This window comes from Caenorhabditis briggsae (genome assembly GCF_000004555.2).
Source record: "Caenorhabditis briggsae complete genome, chrIV, whole genome shotgun sequence".
Lineage (NCBI taxonomy): Eukaryota > Metazoa > Nematoda > Chromadorea > Rhabditida > Rhabditidae > Caenorhabditis > Caenorhabditis briggsae.
The window spans coordinates 524,532-548,020 of NC_013487.2; the positions used below are offsets into that span (position 1 = coordinate 524,532).

Consider the following 23,489-nt stretch of genomic DNA (forward strand, 5'->3'; position numbering starts at 1 on the left):
AAAAAGAAGCATGCTATACAATAATCAACAATTTAACTTAATTCAACAGCAAAATTAATAATTCTATACACAAGAAAATTCCACGGGCGGTACATATTTGGGGAAACGAATCGTATTAGTGTTATGATCCACAATTGAGATGATTCTGAATGCGGATCCCCCAGCGTTCACGACTTCATCATATGTCCAAACTTTAGTGGAAATTTCAGCGTCTTCTGGAAATCTGACACACTTTTTGACACGTTTTGGGAATGGCAAATTGATTGGCGGTTGACGGAGAAGCGTTTTTCGAGAGAATTTTGGAATCGGAGGTCGAGCGGTTTTCTGAAAATTTTGGGAAATTAGAAATTTATGAATTACAGCCAGTTTGATAGTTTTCAGAAGTCCAGAGTTTGTTTGTCAAGTTTTCGATCACTTTGAGAACCTTGGAGGGTGTATAACAGACCTAGATTAAAAAATTTGCATTCACAAATTTTTTTGAAAATTCCTAGTTTCTCAGCCATTTGCCGATTTCTAAAAGACACCCTTTTACGGCCAGTTTTGTACTAGGGCTCTCAAAAAATTTTGAAAATTATCAGTCAAAATTTTAGACTGTAACACACTTCGAAGTGATCCAATTGACTCAAAAACTGAATGTCTCTATTTCAAAAGTCTTTAGCTTTGCAATGAGCCTAAACACGGCCTGATTTCTATTGATTTCAAATTTAAGCTCAAACATGCGACGCACAACCGCGACGCATCGGAAATTTGGAAAATCGTCAAATCGTGGCATGTTTGGGCTCATTTCAAAGCTCTAAACTTGTCATATTCAAATTTTGCAAAACGAAATCCAGTTTGGTTCGTTTTTGTACAGAAAACATGAACAAAGTTGACTTTCAAAAATCGGCGAATAGCTGAGAAACTAGGAATTTTCAAAAACTCTGTGAATGCAAAGTTTTCAATCTAGGTTTGTTTTACATTCTCCAAAATTTTCAAAGTGATCGGAAATTTGACAGACGAGCTCTAGACATCTCAAAATTCCGAAAAAAACTGAGTAATTCAATCTTGTACATCTTATTGATCGGTACTGTAGCTAAAGCTAGTTCATGCAAACCCAAATCAGCTTGAGCTAGCTGAATCTCATGCTCACTAATTAAAAGTCATAAATAATCTCATGCTCACTAATTAAAAGTCATGAATTTCAAACAGCACAGCGAATTTGCAGATGCATGTATCCCAAAATTGACAAAGCTCTAAAACTCACATCAAACTGCAAATTGAGCGGCGTCGAGCATGGTGTCAACGCATGGGCAAAATAATCAGGCACCTTGTCCAACATATCCGGCTTTGCCAAACAAGACTTCCGATTTCTAACCGGTGACTCGATCGATGGCTCCGTGCTCACAGGTTCGGAGCTCACAGGTTGCTCTTCTTTCACTTCCATCTTGCCCAACGCATCAGCCAAAAGCTCATTGCTCACCGGTAGCGACAGAGCTATCGTAGTCTCAACGGTCACGGTTTTGACTTGAGGAGTGCTCGCCTGACAGAACAGCTGCGACATTTGCTGCTGGAGCCATTTAGGATCTCCAGGAGCAGCCAGAACTGGAGGTTCTACCACTTGAACATGCTCAATTATCACATCGGCTACTGGAATTGGAGGGGAGACTGGAGTATCGAAAAAGTGGGTTCGAAGGAAGCGAGTCGGTGTGGAAATCGGTCTTGGGATGGATGGAGTGTCTGGAGACGTTAGGACCAGATGTGTGAGTTCGGTTTCGGATGAGGTGTCCTACAAAACAAATTTTCTAAATGTTAATTACTGTAACCACTCCTTAAGCTCAATTTTCTCATTTTCTTTGAGAGAAAACCAAATTGTGTCAACTGATAAAATGTTGGTAATTTCATGATAGACATTTTATCAGTTGATAGGTTTTCGTTATCTCTTTTAGAAATTGAGATAATTGAGTTCAAAGTTTTCAACTCATTTTTTTTGGAACTGAAAACGATTTTGGAAGAGGTCATTCCCCAATTTTTCTAGGTCATGACCCAATTTTTTCTAGGTCCTGACCTCGATTTTTCTGGGTCATGACCCAATTTTTTCTAGGTCATGACCTAAATTTTTCTAGTTCATGACCTAGATTTTTCTAGGTCACGACCCAATTTTTTCTAGGTCATGCCCCAATTTTTTCTAGGTCATGACCCAATTTTTTCTAGCTCCTGACCTCGATTTTTCTGGGTCATGCCCCAATTTTTTCTAGGTCAGGCCCCAATTTTTTCTAGGTCATGACCCAATTTTTTCTAGGTCATGACCTAAATTTTTCTAGATCATGACCTAGATTTTTCTAGGTCACGACCCAATTTTTTCTAGATCATGACCCAATTTTTTCTAGGTCATGACCTAAATTTTTCTAGTTCATGACCTAGATTTTTCTAGGTCACGACCCAATTTTTTCTAGGTCATGACCTAAATTTTTCTAGGTCATGACCTAGATTTTTCTAGGTCACGACCCAATTTTTTCTAGGTCATGTCCCAATTTTTTCTAGGTCATGACCCAATTTTTTCTAGGTCATGACCCAATTTTTTCTAGGTCCTGACCTCGATTTTTCTGGGTCATGCCCCAATTTTTTCTAGGTCATGACCCAATTTTTTCTAGGTCATGACCCAATTTTTTCTAGGTCCTGACCTCGATTTTTCTGGGTCATGCCCCAATTTTTTCTAGGTCCTGACCTCGATTTTTCTGGGTCACGACCCAATTTTTTCTAGGTCATGACCCAATTTTTGCTAGGTCCTGACCTCGATTTTTCTGGGTCATGCCCCAATTTTTTCTAGGTCATGTCCCAATTTTTTCTAGGTCATGCCCCAATTTTTTCTAGGTCATGACCCAATTTTTTCTAGGTCATGACCCAATTTTTTCTAGGTCATGACCCAATTTTTTCTAGGTCCTGACCTCGATTTTTCTGGATCATGCCCCAATTTTTTCTAGGTCATGCCCCAATTTTTTCTAGGTCATGCCCCAATTTTTTCTAGGTCATGCCCCAATTTTTTCTAGGTCATGACCCAATTTTTTCTAGGTCATGACCCAATTTTTTCTAGGTCCTGACCTCGATTTTTCTGGATCATGCCCCAATTTTTTTTAGGTCATGCCCCAATTTTTTCTAGGTCATGACCCAATTTTTTCTAGGTCATGACCTAAATTTTTCTAGGTCCTGACCTCGATTTTTCTGGGTCACGACCCAATTTTTTCTAGGTCATGCCCCAATTTTTTCTAGGTCATGACCCAATTTTTTCTAGGTCATGACCCAATTTTTTCTAGGTCCTGACCTCGATTTTTCTGGGTCATGCCCCAATTTTTTCTAGGTCCTGACCTCGATTTTTCTGGGTCACGACCCAATTTTTTCTAGGTCATGACCCAATTTTTGCTAGGTCCTGACCTCGATTTTTCTGGGTCATGCCCCAATTTTTTCTAGGTCATGTCCCAATTTTTTCTAGGTCATGCCCCAATTTTTTCTAGGTCATGACCCAATTTTTTCTAGGTCATGACCCAATTTTTTCTAGGTCATGACCCAATTTTTTCTAGGTCCTGACCTCGATTTTTCTGGATCATGCCCCAATTTTTTCTAGGTCATGCCCCAATTTTTTCTAGGTCATGCCCCAATTTTTTCTAGGTCATGCCCCAATTTTTTCTAGGTCATGACCCAATTTTTTCTAGGTCATGACCCAATTTTTTCTAGGTCCTGACCTCGATTTTTCTGGATCATGCCCCAATTTTTTCTAGGTCATGCCCCAATTTTTTCTAGGTCATGACCCAATTTTTTCTAGGTCATGACCTAAATTTTTCTAGGTCATGACCTAGATTTTTCTAGGTCATGACCTAGATTTTTCTAGGTCACGACCCAATTTTTTCTAGGTCATGACGTAAATTTTTCTAGGTCATGACCTAGATTTTTATAGGTCACTACGTCATGACCTAATTTTTTAGATTTTTCTAGGTCATGACCTAGATTTTTCTAGGTCACGACCAAATTTTTTCTAGGTCACGACCAAATGTTTTCTAGATCATGACCCAATTTTTTCTAGGTCATGACCCAATTTTTTCTAGGTCATGACTTAAATTTTTCTAGGTCATGACCCAATTTTTTCTAGGTCATGACCCAATTTTTTCTAGGTCATGACCCAATTTTTTCTAGGTCATGACGCAAATTTTTCTAGGTCATGACCTAGATTTTTCTGGATCATGACCCAATTTTTTCAGGTAATGACCCAATTTTTTCCAGGTCATGACCCAATTTTTTAGGGGCTCGTCGTAGAACTTCTTCAATCAAAATTTTCAAGAATCATACCGTAATCCTTCTATCCGGCGTCCATTCTCCAATTTCAGTAATTCCTAGACTAGCTGGAGTTGAAACCTTGCCAGGTGGCGTTTCCATAGTTGGCAACTGAGCAATGTCCAATTTTTTAAAGCTGAGCAATTGGTGGTTAGGTGGTGTTGCTTCGAATTTCAACGACAATGAAACGTCAACTTCGTCAGGATCGTAGAAATCTGACTTTTCGAGAAAAGGAGATTCTGGAGGATTCTGAATCTCGTCGTTCCAGATGTCATAAGATTCTTGTGGGATGGGACAGTTTGTCTTGTCTTCTGTAGTCAGCGAAATGTCTTCGTTGACGACAAAGCTTGGCTTGACGTCTTCTGCCTCTTCTGAAGCTTCCGAAACTTCAGAATCACTTTGGTCCAAATCCGGACTCCTCGTAAAGCTCCAAGCCTTTTCTTCAGCGTCGGGCGTCAAAAAAGTCACCGACTTTTTAGCCAAGTTTCTGCCCAACCGTTGTACTTTTCCCAAATTCTTCGGCGTCTTGCTAGCCAACCATTTTCGATTCGTCTCTTCTATTGTCCATGACTTGCCAATTCCAGATTGCTCATTCTTAAATTTCATGCCAAATTTCAACTGTTCTGACAACTCTTGTCCTTGCTGAGTGGCCAGAAAATCCATCATTTTTCTATGTGCCTCGGCGAGCTCCGAGTCTTTGGCTGGGCTGATTTTTAAGGATGAGCAATCGTCTAGAATTCTTATTTCCGTGTCTGAAGTCACTGTAATTTGTTCAGAAATCTCCTCATTCTTCAATGATTCCTCATCCTTCACAACAAAAATTTTGAAGAGTTTTTCGGTTACTGTTGCTTCGAATTGGTTAATCTGAGCAATATTTTCTTGTTTCGGCTCATTTCCATCCACTTTCAACTCATTTTCTTCAATATTTTCATCCACAATTTTCTCCAAAATCTCATTCAAAAATTCTCGAACGTCTTCTGAATCCACCAACGTCTTCTGATTTTGATATACCGCCCATTCCGATTCTCGAGCAGTTTCAACTTTTTTGGTTTTGTCAGGTGTCGAAACATTTTGTGATTGGGTCTGAAAAATGACGATTTTATATGTTGACAATTGTCCATGGTGTGCCAAAGGCTTGCCCAAATCTTGCCCAAGGCTTGTACAAAATTTGCCCAAGATTTGACTAAGCCTTGCCCAAAGCTTGCCCAAGGCTTGCACAAGGCTTACCCAAGGCTTGAAGGCTTGCCCATGCTTTGTTTAAATCTTGCTCATGGCTTGGCTCAAGGCCTGCCAAAAGCCGTCCCATGGCATGCCCATAGTTTGCCCAAAATTTGCCAATGTCTTGCCCATGACTCACAAGTAACACTTTCTGTTTTGCCATGAACACCTCCTGATCACCACAATACAGTAATTTTGAATATCCCGCCATCGGATGTGGATGTTCAGGAGTTGGCGGCTGGAACATTCCATGACGTGTTGGCGTTGTTCGTTTTGAGAATGGAGACGAGTGGAGACTGGAAGAGGTGCTCTGAAAGTGTGCGGTAGAGCGCATTTGCAAAATTATTAAATTTCTCACCAAAATATTCCCAGAACTTGGCGATTTCTCCGAATTCTTATCAGACAGCATGCACTCAGCTGTGTAGATGTTTGGAGATTCGGTATGAGTCTTTTGATCCTTGATTTTTGAGCTTCTGGTCTTCTGAAAAGTAAATAATGTCCGTACAGCGCACAGCTTGGACTTGCCCGTGTCTTGCCCATGCCTTGCCCCATCCCACTTACCAAAACCCCTCTCTTCTTTGGCGTGCAATATTGTAAATTTCGTCGCTTCTCCGGAGTCGCTGAATCAGTCAAAAATGGGAACGAGGGGCAAAGTTTCATGGTACAGATACTGGGCGGTGCTGATAAGACAGAGCACTCTGATAGACGATCCGGACTGTTGGATACCTGGAAAATTGAGGCTTTTTTAGTAGAAAAAAAATTACCCACTGATAAACTGATATGGTTCATTCGAAGCGGCGACTGATTTTTGGACACGGTCCGGTTTCTTGTCGAATTTTTGATTCGAATCATTTGAGATTGGATCTAAAATCAGAAGACGGTGAATTTTGGAGAATCATAAAAATGTCTAATCGAAAAAAAAAACTGAAATCAAAAGAAAACGCTTTGAAAACAACAACAAGAATCTCTCAATCCATTTTGATCTACTAAAAAAAATTCCTGCGTTTCCTGTAGATCAAAAAGTTTTAGGCAATATTTGGGACTATAAAAAAATATGCAATTCGATATTTCCATTTTGCAGTAACAAGTTCTTGAATTTTTATCAAGAAAGAATCAATATTAAAAATTCGAGAAAATGCAAAAAAATATTTTAAAATCACAGAGTTATAGGTGAACGAGAACAAGGCTCCCAGATGCCTCTATCAGAAAAGCACATGGGTGTTGCAGGGGATTCCATCTGTTCTGAAATTTTCAAAAAGTTATGATCAATTATTGTAAAGTTTGAGCTCAATTATCTCGATTTCTGTGAAAGATATCAAAAATGTGTCAACTGACAAAATACTTCTGATATTATGATGAACAATTTATCAGTTAACTGATTTCTGGTATCATTTAAAGGAATCGAGAAAAATTGGCTAAAAGCTAGAAGGGTCATTATATTACAGTGTAAGGGTTTTAATGTAAATGAAAGTAGAGTAATGAAATGTAAACTCACCGCAACCCTTATCACCAAATAATGGCCAAAAACCACCCTCGAGAAAAGCCGCTCTTCTGAGTGCATAGCAAGATTTTAAATCGGTATACGATGCTTTGGAGGTATTGGCAATATATGAGAATTTTAACTATTTGATGTCGATTCTCTGGAAAAATTTAGATTCTTGAAACTGGAAACCAAAGCCTTTACAGTACCCTTAATTTTGGAAATTTCATATTCGTCAATTTTTTGTTCCCTACGACCCACAGTGCAACGTCATACCTTGAAAATGTCCACTTTGAAAAAATATCCTTCTGATGCCCCGAAGCTTACCCAAACGCACAATTTGCGTTAAATTTCCCAAAAATCGAAAATCGGTGAAATCGGTTTGGTTATGTTCAGAGTCCCATACAAACGTTTCAAGGATTCCACTTTTCGAACATCGAATCCTTTTGTGATATTCAAATTTCCAATAAGTCGCTCACATCCTACTGTAGGTACTGTACACACTTTTGGTTCGTTTTTTGGGATGCAAATGTTGGAATTCATGTTCAAGTATACTTGGTTCCTCTTTCTTGTGAAAGCATTCAAGTCTTGAATTGTTATGCAAAATTTGGGGTGTTCGGGATAATTCAAATTCACAATAATAGAGCAGATGTTTCCCAAACATTTGACCACCTGAAAATTTTTTCAGAATTTTCAGAATTTTTTGAATTTTTGGAAAATCCACCTCCAGTTTCGGCAAATTCAATTTTTCCAGTTTTCCATTGGAATCAATATTGACAACAGGACTTTTAATTGTGGTCAAATTCAATAATCCCAATTCTATCAATTTTGGATTATTTGTGATGTCAAAATCTCAGAGAAAACTCCGAGGGTCTGAACATTTCAGAGTTTTTTTTCCAAAGTTTCAGACTAATCTTACCTCCCACAAAACGTCTCAAACCTGCTAAAAATCTCAAATTCTCGAATTTCGTGTTACTGATGCGCAACCCGCCAACCAGAATTCTCATGTTTTTGAATAATTCGGTTAATTGCTCAACGTTTAAATCAGTATTCTCATTTATAATGAAATGGCCACAGACTGTAGAACAAATTTTTGGGAATTTCTGAGCTGTGATTTGGATCAAAAAGGTTTGATTGAATTCGCAAGATGGGTTGGTGTCTGGAATATTTTTTTTGGGATTTGAAATTCTAAAACACCGTAAAACCTATATTAGAAGGGCCGTCCCTCCGGAGTGCCCTTCTATTACAGGGGGCGCTTCTGTTGTTCCATACATGTGGATGGCCGGCCCGCTCGGCCCGCCTAGGACAACTTTTCAAAAATTTTATTTTTCGAATGTGCCAAAATATTTATAATGGCACAAATATTAATCCAAATGCATACAACCATCCGAAAAAGTCAATTTAATTGAATTTTTAGCAAAAAAATCAAACTTCATTAAGCCAAGGATGAAACTTTTTTTCTAATTACGACTTCAAAACAGTTTTTGTCGACAGTATCGGCCTCTAGTGTGGATTTTCATTCACTAAGAAGAAAACCATCTTGAAAAATGATGATTTGCTCTAAAATTTCAAAATTTTCAAAAAGCGGGCCGGCCCGGCCCGCTTTCAGAAAAATCTCAGCCCGGCCATGGCCCGGCCCGCGGGCCGGCCATCTTTTCCACAAGTATGTATTGTTCCGTTTCTTTTGGAGGGCTATTCTATTAGAGGGACCTTCCTATTAAAGAGCCCTTCTAATACAGGTTTTACAGTAAACAATCTACCACAAGACCTAATTTCCCAACAATCAATTTTTGAAAGATGGGTAATTAAAAACAGAAAAATGAATTTTAGAACAAGACTCATAATTTGTGAACTCATGAACAACAGAAGTTTTGAACCATATTTATGCATGTTTGAACCCAATCGGATTACTGTTTGTGACATATAGATTACTCGTTTTGAGAGTGATTTTTTGTAAAACAGATGTGGTGGACATATCAACTTTAAAAAACCAAAAATACGGCATACGTAAATAATCCTCCCAGGATAATCCTTATATTGCAAGTATGCTCCAAAAAAAAAGTTCAATAGATCAAAAAATTGATTTTATTGAAATCTCAAAAACGCAAAAAGTTCAAAATAACAGGCAAAACGAAAATCAACACCAAACAGTTTCGGAATCCAGAGCTGTCTAGAGTCTCAAACTTCATGAAATATCCATTCGTCAATTGTCCGTAATTCGTTTTATAAGAGACCTCCATATAATTCCCAGTTGCCATAATCGGTGCCAAAAGATTCGGTGGACTTGAAGATGTGAATCTGAAATTTTCGGAAAATTTCCAGAAGGTTATTTTTTCTCAAATTGCGTTACGTTTTATTGTAAGTCACTACACTTTTATCGCGAATCCAAATATTAAGCGTTGATCCCCAGGCAAGGTCGGCGTCTGTGATTTCAAAATTGAAGATTACGGTATCAGTTGTCCGTATATAATCAAAACTGTCTTGATTTTTCTGAGGTGTTCCGCTTTTGTAAAATTTGGAACTAAAAAATCCATGTCTGCCGACTGGAACGTTATTAGTGAAAAGTTCAGGTGATAGGGTGAAGTGAAGATTTGCAGAATGACCATGTAGATGATAGGTGCGGACAGTTCCCTGGAATTTCTGTGGCAAATAGGAAGACGTGTTAATCTTTCTGAAAATTAGACCTAATTTTGAAAGAATTTGCAGTTACGGTCAATAAGATGTACAAGAACTTTTTTTAGTTCATTTTCGGTCATTTTCAGGAATCTGGAGCTCGGCTACGAAGGGTCCGATCACTTTGAAAATCTTGGAGAGTGTAAAACAGATCTAGAATGGAAACTTTGAATTCACAACAATTTTTGAAAATTCTTAGTTTTTTTAAATACCCTTTTAGGCCCCCTTGGGGCCCGTTGAAATATCGAAAACAGTCAGAAAAGTGAATTTTCACGAAATTCATGAAAATGGCTTTAAATATATTTAAAATTACCAGTCTGTTCGCCGTACCTTCAAATAGCTGGCTGGTGCGCCTTCGGCGCAACTTAACTCACTGTTCGTCGCTTCGGGAATTATTCAAAGTTCACATTTTTTAACTGTAACACGCTTCAAAATGGCCCAGTTGATCCAAAAACTTAATTTCTCAATTTTTTAAGTCTTTAGATTTGAAATGAGCCTAAACACGACCCAATTCCTTTAATTTCAATTTCCAGCTAAAACACGCGACGCACGACCGCGACGCAGCAGGAATTTGAAAAATTCAGGTCTGGTTTACATCCTCCAAAGTTTTCACAGTGATCAGAAACTTAACAGCCGAGCTCCAGGCTCCAGAAAATGCCAAAATACGTTTTTAAAAAATTTCTTATCATTCTTATCATCATCATTCGTATAATAAATAAATGGAGTTGCGTCTCTTTATTTCTCTGTCGACCTATCCGCACATTTCGAAAAGATCGAAACGTTTTAAAAAGAGTGAGGAGCGAAGCGACGAACAGTGAAATAAATAGGTTAAATTGCGCCGAAGGCGCACCAGCTTGAAGCGCCGGAGGCGCGGCAAACAGACTGGTTTAATAGAAACTTTGAAATAGTATTACAATTTGGTAACCTGAAATGTTGACTCATAATTTTCATTTCAAAGTGCATATTCAGTTTTAAAGGTGGTATCCGGTGAAATTTTTATATTGCATCAAAGTGTGCAGAAATCTGTGTAGATTGACATAAAAATAAAGAAAAAATTCAAAAAAAATTCCTTCATCGAGAAAAACGCATCGAAAAATACGCTGAAAGCCCTTAGGGACGAGCTTTTTTTCTAGGCCGCCCCGTGAGTAAAAGCGCGCGAATTCAAACTTTTAAAAATTTTCCGCTCTTTCTCTTTTTTTTCGGCTTTTTCGAGATTTTTCTAGGTTTTTGTCAATTTTTCTTCCAGATACATCGGAAAATTTGAAAAAAACAGTGAGAAAGAGCGGAAAATTTTTAAAAGTTTGAATTCGCGCGCTTTTACTCACGGGGCGGCCTAGAAAAAAAGCTCGTCCCTAAGGGCTTTCAGCGTATTTTTCGATGCGTTTTTCTCGATGAAGGAATTTTTTTTGAATTTTTTCTTTATTTTTATGTCAATCTACACAGATTTCTGCACACTTTGATGCAATATAAAAATTTTTACCGGATACCACCTTTAAATCACATAAAAATTTTTTACACTTACCCGTACGACTGATAAGACGTTATCAAGTTGCTCTTCTCGCGAGTCAATCGTCCCATATACACATCCAAAACTCCGTAATCACCCAACCAAATTTCTTTCAAGTACTCAGCTGGCTGAGAAGACATAGTGATTGTTGATAAGGCTGCTGATTCCGTATTCATGCAATTTATAACAACACTGTCGCAGACGTCTTCTGGATAGCAAATGAGACATTGGTACTCGTTGAAATCTTTCGTATTTTCGAAATCTTGAAACAACAACATTGAGCCAGTATCATAGAACGGCTCCAGAGCAGCAACAGTCATCAATTTGCCGGAAGAAACCTTTTGTTCTTTGAACTTCTAAATCTGATAGGCGCTCCCCAGGACTCTCGAATTCCAGTCGGGGCCGTCGAAAATGATCAAACTTTTCAGAAGATCCTCGTATCCTTGAGAGTTTTTTGGATTACTAACTACTAGGGAGACGTTAGTGTCCGCAGAAACTTGATAAGGGATTATGGAGCTTGATGATACAATAAGCGGTTGGGTATCAGAGCTATGAGTAGATAGAAGGATAGGGCTGAATGTAGAGGGAACTGAAATTTAGAATATTTTTGTTAACCTGCCTGTTCGCCGCGCCTCCGCGCCTCCGGCGCTACAAACAGCAGGCTGGTGCGCCTTCGGCTTCAAAAATCTTCACTTTGAGCACATATATCTCGGTTCCTGTAAAAGATTTCAAAAAATGGTCAATTGACAAAAACAGTTTATCAGTTGCCAATGTTTTCATATCTTTGACAGGAACCGACATATGGGCTCAAAGTTGAAGATTAGGGGTGGCGTTCTATTAGAGTGTTTACGGTATTTTTCATGGATTTTCAGAACAACCTCCAGTCGGACAAAAGGAATTAAAAAAATTTTGAGGTTTCAAAATGAATTTTTTTTAAGCAAATGGTAAATTCGGATTTTAGTTTTTAAAAATTGTTTTTTGAATTTTTCAAAAACTTTCACTTACACTTATACCAACGAATTCGAAATCCAAATTTGATACCGAGTTCTCTGGTATCCAATTTTATGAATCCTGCATTAGAGACGAAAAAATATGGAACATCTGTCGCACTGAAGAGTCTGAAATTTAAGTTTCGAAATTCAGAAAAATTGGAGTTTGCCGGAATTCCCAAATAAGGCTTCCAATTTGGTCGATCGAAAATCGCCGACCGCCGACCGACCAACGACCGACAGCTGACCGACAGCCGACCGATTTCGGGCCTTTGCGCATAAAAACACGAATTTTTGCGTACGAAGCACTTTATTTTACGACAAACGAGGCTTTTAGTAGTTTGTCGTAAAATACAATGCAGCGTATGCAAACACTTTGACGCGCAAATGCACGAAAACGGTCGGCGCGCCGACCGATCGGTCAGTTCGGTCGGCTGTCGGTCGGCGGGGTCAGTGGTCGGTCGGTCGGCTAAATTTCCGACCGAATGGAAGCCTTATTCCCAAAAATCTAAAATTTGGGATTTCCTGAAAAAAAAAAATTCCGAAATTCCGAAGTTTCCGAAATTTCGAAATATCGAATTTCTAGTGAATAAGAAATCGTAATTTTTCAAAATTCTGGTAAATAAACATTTTCCGAAACTGCAAAAAATTTGAGGTTTGAGAAATTTGAACATTCCGATAATTTGAATTTTCCGAAATTCTGAATTGAATGTTCCAATAAAATCCAAAATCGGGATTCTCCAAAACGTTTTTTACTTTTTCAAATTCTGAAAGTCAGAATTTTCAAAAATTCCAAGATTTTACTTTTTCGGAATTTCGAAAAAGGAGTTTTCCGAAATTTTCGAAATTCTGAAAATTGGTTTTTTCGAAATTCCAGAAATTCGTAATTTTTCAACGATTTTGTTTTTTACTACTGAAAGAATAACTTACTTCTCTTCAAATGATTGTGAATCGATAACTTGTACTGGAGCTGGAATGATTGGAGGCATCTGCTGATTGAAGGTTAATCGAACTTCCGCATGATATCCTTTTGGCACATTTATCTGAAATTTTGTTCCATATTCTTAAAGGTGGGGTGGACATGAAAAAAATAATGTTTTATATTCCGTTTCAATATGCCCCTCGAGGAGTTGAACTTGTGGGGGTGAGTATTGAAGGTGCGGCACCGTTACCGACTGAGCCACACGAGCAAAGGAGAAGCGGGCGCCCGATGGTAAACATAAGGGTGAGGACGACAGCTGTACGCAGAGTGACATTAAGCGTTTTACACCGTTACTGTAGAATGCATACCCTGACTACGAAAATCCTACGAGAAATCTCCTGCCCCCCCCCCCTTTAAACATTTGAAACTGGAAAAAATCCTCACTTTATAAAGACACGAATAGTAATCTGAAAAAAATGGCGGGTCGGAATATGAAAAATCGCTTGGGTACCATATTGTTTGGTTCAAATCATTTGGAGGATCAAAAGCAGAAGTGGGGCAATCTGAAAGGATTTTAACAAAAATTTTCACAAAAAATCAAACTTTTACCAGTGATTTTTTGAGAAAATAGTGAGCCAATCGATAGAAATACAAGAAGAAAAGAGAAATGTATCATTGATTTGTGTAAAGTTTGAGAGGAAACAAATAAAAGTGAATGATAGGAAAAAAACTGTTATCTCTAATAGGAAAATAAAGTAGAGAGATAAAAAATCAGAAAACCGGAATTACTCGTTTCAGTTCAAACTGAATACATTTTCCCATCTTTAGAGAGGAATATGGAACAATCAGAATGATACCGCGAAGTACCATATGGTAAATTATGGCACCGTAAAGAATCATATTCCCTTGTCACGCCCGATATGGTATAACATCGAATCATGGGACCGAATAGTACTATATAATATGGTGAAGCCTAGAGACAACACGAGAAAACATAATAAAGTTGACTCATTGGTTATTTCGTTTCAAATCATGATTTTTGATTCTTTTAACGCACATTGTATGTGGTTTGAAATTCCAGTCTTTCTTTTTTAAGAAGTTTGAATAGCTCCAAAAACGTTTTCCTTCTTTTCGACAATTCTTCTCTTCCGAGTGTTCTTATCAGTTGATCATAAAAATAAATAGTTTTGTGTGCACATCAATACAAACACTATTTGAATTTTTTTATTCAATCGATTTTCTATTCAGCATGGAAGAAATTCTTACTCCAATTGGTGGCGGATACATATTTCCGGAAAATGTGGTTGGAAAAATTTTGGAACATTCAGATTATAAGTCTATGTGAGTTTTTTTTTCTATTCTGATAAAATGATTTATGCTAATATAACTATCAAGACAAATTTCAGCATGACTCTTCTGAAAGTTTCTAAAGGATTCCGAAACACTATTGGATTCCAAAAGCCGGATATAAAACTTGAATCTGTCGAAATTTCGGTTGAAATCGGGTCCATTATTTTGGCGTTGAAATATTCTGAAGATTCTGAGATTCTAAGAATTCAGTATAGAGAAAGAAGATGCTATTATAGACAACCGCCAAGAAAATGGAAAAGGAGTTTGGGAAAATTTTGGAAAAAAGAACATCGAAAAGAAAAAAGAGAACGACTGGAAAAGAAATTTCAAGGGAAAGGATGTTTCGTTAAAAATTTGAATTCTAAAAACAAGGAAAAATTTCTAAAGACGAATTTTCTTCAAGCGTTTCTCTTCGACTACTATTATGTTCTATGTTTTCAAAGCTCTAAAATTTCCAATTTCAAAATCAATTTTCCAACCGATTTGTCCTTGAAGAAATTCTCTTATCCTATTTTCGTTCAATTTCGACATTGCTTTCAATTTCGACAAAGAGTCCATTTAAAAATCCAAAACTTCTGTTGCAATTTCCTAGAAGACCGACACATTTCAATGATTCTTGAATGCTTCGACTTGGATTCTATTGAAAAGTTGGAAATATTCAAAAAGTTCCTTCCCGATTATTCGAAAATTGGGAAATATTTGATTCAACGAACACCGCAATGGAAGAAATTGAGGGAAATCAATTGTGGAGATGAATCAATTTATGACGGATTTGTGAAAGATTTATTGCATTTTGAGAGAGTCCATGTGAGAATGGAGCTAGTCACTTTATCAGAGATCGAAATTTTGAAAAATGTGAGCTTGAAATATGGCATCAAAGATAAAAAGGGTTTTCGACTACGACCTAACCTGTCTCACTTGTACGAGTTAATATTTTTTGATATTTTTCACAGAAAGTGAGATAAGATTGGTCAAAGTTAAGAGCATACTTCCCCCACCTCCGGGCCTTTGCCGGGCCTTCGCGGGCCCTGCCATAACTCCTTTCAGAATTGATGTTTTCGAACCAACTCAATCAGATATGATAGAGCTCCACGAGTACTACAAAACGGTATCATTGGGAATACTGTATCTTGTCTATGAACAGAGTTACTGAGCAAAAGGAACAAAAAAAGCAGGCCCGGCCTGGGCCTGCCGGGCCTTGCGAGAAAAGTCACTTTATGATCAGTAACTTTGTTCATAGAGAAGATACAGTATTCCAAATAATACCTTTGTAGTACTCGTGGAGCCCTGTCATATCTGATTTAGTTGGATCGAAAATATTGATTCTGAAAGAAGTTATGGCAGGGCCCGCCAAGGCCCGGCGAAAGCCCGGATTACAAGTATGGTTAAGAGGACTTTTTATGGTGGACACTGAAAATACTCTTTTTTTCATTTTCAGGCCTTCCAAACTACCGCAAATCCTAAAAATGTCTGTTTTGAATTGCTTTATTTTGATTCAAATATGCTGCGCCGGCTTTTCCGAGAACCTCTGGATCATGAAAATCAGAATTCGTGCTCGTGGTTTTTCGAGATTCCAAATAGTCAACAATTCCTGAAGATTTCTTTGGATTCAAGTAAAAAATCGATTAATTTCAAAAGATTGGAATCTTCAGAAATTCTTGAAAAGTTTCCAAATGCTCTGGAATTTTCTAAACGAGTCGAGAGGCATTTCGCGTGAGTTGATTTTTTTAAAATTGAAACTTTGGTCTCTAAAAATGAAATTGAAACCCAAATCATTTGCTGAAACCGAAAAATCCAGAAACTTTTGGATTTCAATTTTTCCAATATATAATTCATGGGGAAAATAAAAATAGGGAATTTTGGGTATTTTCTGTAAAAAAATTAATTAAACAATTAGAATTAAATTTAAAAGTCAAAAAAAATTCTAGAAAAAAAACCAACTATCGTATTTCATAGACTCACACCAAAACCGTAAACTTTGAGCTCAACTATCTCGTTTCTTGTGAAAGATATCAAATTATTGTCAACTGATAAAATATTTTTGATATTATGGTAAATAATTTATCAGCTAAATTTTTCAAATTTCTTCCCCAGGAATTGAGATAATTGAGCTCAAATTTGACGATTTGGGTGAAATTCTATTAGCGGAATTACGGTGTGCTCAACTCCTTAATACTTCCATTTCAGTTCCAATCTTCAAAATCTCACACTTTTCTCTATGAATCTCCGGGAAACTTTCAAAAACCATCTTCACAAAATCCACTTGTCGCTCAACAAAACAAATGCAAATCTGACATTCAAGTTTTTCGACGACTACACATATATGTCCTATTTTTACAATGATAAAGGTCTAGGATGCGAAATTTATTCAAAAAATACAAAGGAACGAAAACTTATGGACACTTTGGATTTTGTATCTGCATTGTGCAAGGACTTGGAGGAAATTTTGAGTCTTCAAATTCAAAATTTTCTTCATTTCGGAGTATTTCTACATTATGAGTCAACTGATACAAATAATTGGAATGAGAGCCAAGAAGTGGTTTCAAGAAGCTTTTTGGAGAAATTCGAGAGCATTCTAAAGTCCAGAAATCGATTTTTGAAAATCAATAGCTTTCATATGAATCCAAATAGTCAACATCAACTTTTATCTTTTCTCCCGTTTTTCGACTTGAATGTTTTGACATTGGAGAGACTTCACAAGAATGCTATTCCCTTTGAAACTAATAGAATTGTGAAATCGGACCAGTGGAGAAAATTGAAGATGTTTTACACAGAAAACTACATTTTGAATGTGGCAATGGAAGATTTGATGCATTTTGAATTCGCAGTTGTTACGGTTGAAGATATTGGTTCGAGAGATGTGCTGAATTTGAAAGAGGTCGGAAATTCTAAATTTAACAATTTCAAAGGTGGAGTTAAAGGAGGCCAGACACCAAAAAAAAAGTTTTCCTGATATTTTGCATAGAGAACCCCCATGAGGGGTTGAACTCATGACAGGCAGCTCAGGGGTACAGCGCTGCTACCGGCTGAACTACGGGAGCGCGAAGGCGCCTGACGACCGATGGTTTACATAAGCGCGGCACGATTTCGTCCCCCGAACTGCCCCCGAAATTTTTGCTGTCTCGCCTCCTTTAACCTATTAGGTTGGAAGGAAAGTAACAGTCCATTTTTCAATTCGTGAATAACACGAAAGCAGGAATTATCCAAGATTGACAGTATGCAAGGTCGTGGCCCACAGCATGCTGACAACATTAAGGCAGCTTGTTGATATACCATCCCTCCAAAAGCCAGCTGGCCACGACCAAAAGTAGTTTTTCAGTACAGATTTTATCTCATCTACAGTGTTGAACTACTTCTCTCCAGATGACGTTGCATATCTCCTAATAGGCAATAATGAAAGGGCCACTTCAGGAGTTTGAGGGGGCGTAAAGAAAAATTGTCCAGCTAAAATTGTCCAGCTAAAAATTGTCCCTAAAACTCCAGACTTGACAATTTCATAATTAGTTATTCGGAGATATTCAACGTCGTCTGGAGGAAAAATTATTTTACACTGTCGATGAGATAAAAACGGATCTTAAGAAATACTTTGATTCGCGGCCAACTGGCATTGGAGAAATTGTATCCACAAGTTACCTGAATGTTGTCAGCATGTCGTGGACCACGACGGTGCATACTGTCAATCTTGAGTAATTCTTGTTTTTGTGTTATTCACGAATTAAAAAAACGACAGTTACTTTCCTTCCAACTTTATATATGGGGGGGGGGGCATGAAAAAGAACCATGTTGTTAAAAAATCATTTCTTAACATTTTCTCAAAATTTCTTTAATACTCAATAAGATATACCAAAACATATTTTCAGTTAATTTTTGCCCAATTTGACCATTTTTCAGGAGTAGACCAGTTTTTTCGATTTTCGATAAAAAAAAATCTGATCTGAAAAATCTAAAAAAATATATAATTTAGGCTGTTTCAAAAATAATTTGAAAATTTTGAGAGGTTGAAAAAAACGTTTTTTTTTACAAAATACCGTAAGCACTCTAATAGAACGCCACCCCGTCAAGTTTGAGCCCATGTATCTCATTTCCTGTAAGAGATATCAAAAAGCGGTCAACTGATAAAATATTGCTGATATTATGATGATCATTTTATTAGTTGACAACTTTTGGATGTTTTTCAAAAGAAGTGAGATATATAAGCTCAAAGTGGACGTGTTTACGGTAATATAATTCGAAGAGATCGAAATGTTTTTTTGAAAAAGAATCCTTTAAATCCAACAATTTCGTGGTGAGACCCAGAAAATAATTTTTTTTATACTTGTAACGGGTCGGGCCGGCGGGCCTGTCATTCCACAAATTTTGAAAATTTTAAAAAACACATAAAAACATTTAAAAAAACACATCCATCCCTTATGTGATTTTTTTAGATCAAAAATGTTTTTACGAGTTTTTTTTTGATATTTTTTGATCAAACAGACAAACAAGCTCAAAATTTGGCTCAAAATGACAAAATTTTTGCTACCGGGCCTTCCGGGCCGGGCCAGGGCTTTGAAAATTACCTCAGGCCCGGCCCGGGCCCGGGCCCGGAATTTTACAAGTATGAATTTTTTGAATTTTCAGATGCTCCAAAATTCTTCCAAACCTTCTCGTCTCACCCTCCGCTACAACTATTTCTCTGGTCCCGTTGAACCATACGAGTGTCTTGGAAGACGAAAAACTGCAAGTTTCAAATCTGGAATTATCACTCAAGAATGGGCTTTTCCAATTTTCAAAAAAGAAGAGGAACCTGAAAATTCGGAAAGTTCTCGAAAAACCAAAATCTTGACGATTTATCACAAATCTAATAAAGAATTCAAATTCGGACTAAGAGACGCGAGCTCGAGAGAGAAAATGGTGAGCCGATTGTTTAAAAAAATTTTAGACAATGGAGGAAAATGTTTTCAGGCTAAAGTTTCTGATGTTGATGGAATGGTTTTATGGACATTCGCTTTTCCATGGATTATGGAGAAGACGCTGGAGTACGGAGATTTTGAATCAATGTGGGTTTATTGAATTTTTAAACAAATTTTCGAGAGTTTTTCGAGGAATTTTTCGAAGCGAAGATATCTTTAGTTTGGTTTTCTAACCCATCCTGGTGTGTTTTTATGACGCTTTAACGTGGTGGCCTAACTTTTGCAAGAGTTTTCTAGGCCACCGATGTTTATGGCCTAGAAATGACCTGATATTTACCTAGTGAAGTTTCTAGACTAAAAATTGTAGGTAATTTAACATGATGGCCTAATTTTTGCCAACTCCATGGCCCAGAAAACTCAACTTGTTAAAGTTAGGCCACCATGTTAAATTGGTCCAAAAACTCGCTAGGTAAATATCTTGCCATTTCTAAGCCGTAAGCATTGGTGACCTAAATTTTGTAAAACCTTGAAAAGCGAAATTTCTAAATCATTGATTTTTTTAAAATTCTGGCCTATTTTCAGTTTGGTCCTTCGCAAAGTGTCCCGTGACATTCGAAACTTCATCGATGACCCGAAAAATCGTTTTCATTTGAAACCAGTGAAGATATATATACAATTCTGTCAGAATGTAATAGCCTTGAAGTTTGGATACACCGGAAAAGGATTTTGGGCGATTTACGCGCCAATTGAGAAAATCAAAGATGGACCAATAGATCAGAAAGAAGGCTGCGAAGTGTTTCGATTAAAAAATGAGGCGGAGAGGAGAAGAGATTTAGAATATGGATTGAGAGCCGAAATCAACAATCACACGCGTTCAAAGTTTTTGGAAGGAGCTGATTCGGTCCCCACAGCTTTCAAGGATGTGGAAACGATTTTGAATTTGGTGAAATCGAAATTAAAATCGCTCTGGATAGTTTTGAAGGAGCCAAGCGAGAATTCCAACTTTTCCAAACTTTTCAAGGATTTTTTGACATCAAGAAAGTCTTCCATATCCGTGGAGCACTTCAAAATGGTAATCAATCAAGAAGAGGACGTTCTGGAAATTCTTCCATTTTTGAATCCAAAATTTTTGAAATCTATCGAAGTTAGCAATGTGAATTACAAAGAAGGAGAAGATGTCACTGATCGAATGGATATTAATAGAATTGGAGATTTGGAGCAATGGAAGTCCGCGGAAGAATTGAAAATTGCGGGATTTATGATCAATAATACGGAGCTGGATAAATTGACGCATTTTTCGGAATTGGAGGTTTTCGTAAATTTGATTACCATTGAGAATTTGTTGGCTTTAAAGAGGGTAAGTCAAAACAATGAAATACAAGTCATTTGTCATAGGATATATTGTTTCATAAGGAGCAATATTATGAATTTGGTACAATATTGTACCATCCCTTGCACCCTTGGATAATACTCCGTACCATCCCTTGTACCATATAGTAACATGCCGTAGCACCAACCCTGGGACCATACGGTAATATGGCGTATAATGTAGCACAATACCTTGTACTTAGGACGATAGCAGCCCATGGTACCGCATAAGAAACCATATTCTGTGCTATACTGAATTGTCTCAGACAACACTATTCCGTTGTCCTTGGGTACCATATGGTATCATTTTTCGCAATATGGTACCATTTTTATCAAATCATATAGTCCCTTGTCCCTAAATACCTCAAGTTATGGTACCACTTGTTTTTATGTACCATATGGTATCAGCGTTTTTTAGGGTATCATTAGGAACCATTAAAATTTCATTTTTCTTATATTCTTATTTTATCTCCAGGCTTCACCATATCATATCGGATTTTGTATCATATTTACAATATTGTCATATTTACAATATTGTAAATATGGTACTGTTCGGTACCATTCTGAAGCATATGGTACCATATTTCACTCTATAAACTTCCCGAAACTTCAGATTTGCACTCAATCCATCAAAACCTTCTCTTTGAAATACGAAGAATTGGAACAAGACTCTCTACGCGATACATTTGGTGCACCATTTCTGCAAACTGCTCCAGATAACTCTCGTCAAAGAATCTGGTACTTCAGAATACCTGGGAATTCAGAAGACGTCGTCACACTTGTCATTGTTTTAACGAAATTTTCAGTAACATTTGATAGGATTTCCATTTCTGAAAAACCGGAAAATGTTTTGATTTTGAACTGAAATTAGAAAAATTAATTTTTAAGTTTTTCATTGTTTTTTCTTCCTGTCTCAAATTGTTTTTATTGTCTTTAAATAATTTTTGTTCAGATTGACATTTATTTTGCTCAGCTAAAAATTGGCTACTTTTTTGAATTTTTTTTTTGAAAATCTTTCCAATTTGCCCACCTTCCGCTTTTAGTCGATTTGTGATCTTCCGATTCGATCAAAAACATTTTTTCATGTTTTCTGTCATTGATACATAAAAAAGAGACACATCAAATTAGTTGATAAGTACGAAATGTGACTGTTTATCATTTCGATTCTTAGATTCTTCTTTTTTCTATTTCATCAAAAAGAAAAGTGAACTGTGATGTTGATATGATAAGAAAAGAGAATTGTAATTGGTTAATTGGGCAAGGTTAATTAGTTTGGAGTCTAGAAAGTTATACTTTTTGGGGGAAGTGGAAAAAAGAAAAAAAAGTATCACAGTTTCATGAAATCGATATTTGTTGGAAATGGCAAAAATCAGATAATCTTGCGTAATCAATTTAATATCGATTTTGATATCGTTAGAATCTCTAAAAATTTCACACTTTCAGACAATTTTCAGATTTTAAAATTTAGAAAGATCTTTAGTTTTTAATGAATTTAGGCTTTTTGATTATTGATCCCCCAAAAATTATCAAAAAATCAAAAAATGCGTGGTTTGATGATAAAACTAGATTCTTGTTTGTATTTTTTTTTACGATTCTGTTTGTACATTTTTGTGACCACCATCTTAAAATAAAACTGACTAGGTTTCAGACATCAAGGTTGTCTGATTTCAAGAATAATAGTTTTTGACTTGAACGGAAAATCAAAAAATGAAAACAAAAATCAAAATTTCTGAAAAAAGAAAAAAATTACAGTTTCATTTTCATGGCAGAAGTAATAACTGTATTATTTTTCAATGCAATTATGCCCAGTAAAAGATTTTCAGATTCAGAAAAAATTATTTTCAGATTTTGAAATTGTGATCCAGGCCTGAAAAGCCGAAAATCTGAAAAGAAATTCAATTTGATTTTCTACGAATTTTTCATTTTTACACAAAATTCGAATCCAAAAAAAAATTTCAGTTTCAGAAAGTTAAGAAATGTCAAAAGATGTAATGATGTGTTTTCGAAAAACAGAGTCCGGGAAAATGTCCAGAAAAAAACCCTAAACTAAAATTCGCTGTTTTATCAAGTTTTCAAATTTTTGAGAATTCCAATTTGAACAATTTTCGACTGTGACAGTTGCCCAATATTTTGCAGAATCTCGGACTTTCAATTTGTTCCTATGTTCAAGGGATTAAAGGTTCCAGGAAGTTCCAAGAAATGTCTAGAAAGTTTGCAAGAAAATTCTTTCAAAAATCGGAAAAACTAAAATTCACAGTTTCATTGAGTTTTCAATATTTTTTCAAAATTCCAATTTGAACAATGCTTAGAAAGTAAGCTTAATATTTTCCAAGAATCTCGGAATTTCAAAAATTTTCTAAATTAAAAAAACATTTTTTCAAAAATCTCATAACTAAAATTTACTGTTTCACGAAGTTTTCAAACTTTTTCAGAATTTCAATTCGACCAATTTTTCCAACAATATTTTTGCAAAGTTTTGGAAAATCTAAATTCCACGAAATTCACAATTTCGAAGGTTCCAGGATACTCACAATCAGGAAATAAAAACTCCCTGAATTCAAATATTAGGTGTTTTTGGAAAATTTTCAAAACTTTTCTGTTCCAAACCAGACTTAAGTTCCAGTTGTTCCAATTTCAAATTTTACTGCTCCAAACCTAAGATTCCTTCTTCTTCCCCCCAAAAAACTGATTCGTTATTTTGACAACAAACACAGAATTCTCTTTTTCTACCTTCCTATTTTTCTCTAACCACTCTCCTCATTTCCCACACTCTCTCTCTCTCTCACTCAAT

General features: G+C 36.6%; 3 protein-coding genes across 3 annotated transcripts; 1 reads left to right on the top strand and 2 right to left on the bottom strand.

Annotated features, from left to right (window-relative positions):
* Positions 1 to 63: 63 nt before the first annotated feature.
* CBG26238 lies at positions 64 to 6,372 on the bottom strand (the record flags this gene model as incomplete). Its single annotated transcript, XM_045244769.1, has 7 exons — positions 64 to 324; positions 1,244 to 1,765; positions 4,318 to 5,385; positions 5,660 to 5,830; positions 5,879 to 6,001; positions 6,082 to 6,246; positions 6,289 to 6,372. The coding sequence occupies 7 exons, from the start codon at positions 6,370 to 6,372 to the stop codon at positions 64 to 66; spliced, it is 2,394 nt and encodes a 797-aa protein (XP_045099434.1).
* A 654-nt stretch (positions 6,373 to 7,026) lies between these two features.
* Positions 7,027 to 13,961, bottom strand: CBG13817 (the record flags this gene model as incomplete). Its single annotated transcript, XM_045244770.1, has 13 exons — positions 7,027 to 7,160; positions 7,411 to 7,672; positions 7,725 to 7,819; positions 7,920 to 8,159; positions 9,150 to 9,298; positions 9,351 to 9,671; positions 11,196 to 11,526; positions 11,602 to 11,769; positions 12,186 to 12,298; positions 13,100 to 13,212; positions 13,536 to 13,654; positions 13,701 to 13,821; positions 13,959 to 13,961. The coding sequence occupies 13 exons, from the start codon at positions 13,959 to 13,961 to the stop codon at positions 7,027 to 7,029; spliced, it is 2,169 nt and encodes a 722-aa protein (XP_045095266.1).
* A 379-nt stretch (positions 13,962 to 14,340) lies between these two features.
* CBG13818 lies at positions 14,341 to 21,563 on the top strand (the record flags this gene model as incomplete). The annotated part of the gene is made up of 8 exons (XM_045244771.1): positions 14,341 to 14,432; positions 14,498 to 15,296; positions 15,880 to 15,992; positions 16,629 to 17,319; positions 19,059 to 19,331; positions 19,383 to 19,477; positions 19,913 to 20,687; positions 21,312 to 21,563. 8 exons carry the CDS (start codon positions 14,341 to 14,343, stop codon positions 21,561 to 21,563), a joined length of 3,090 nt encoding a protein of 1,029 aa, XP_045095267.1.
* Positions 21,564 to 23,489: the final 1,926 nt, after the last annotated feature.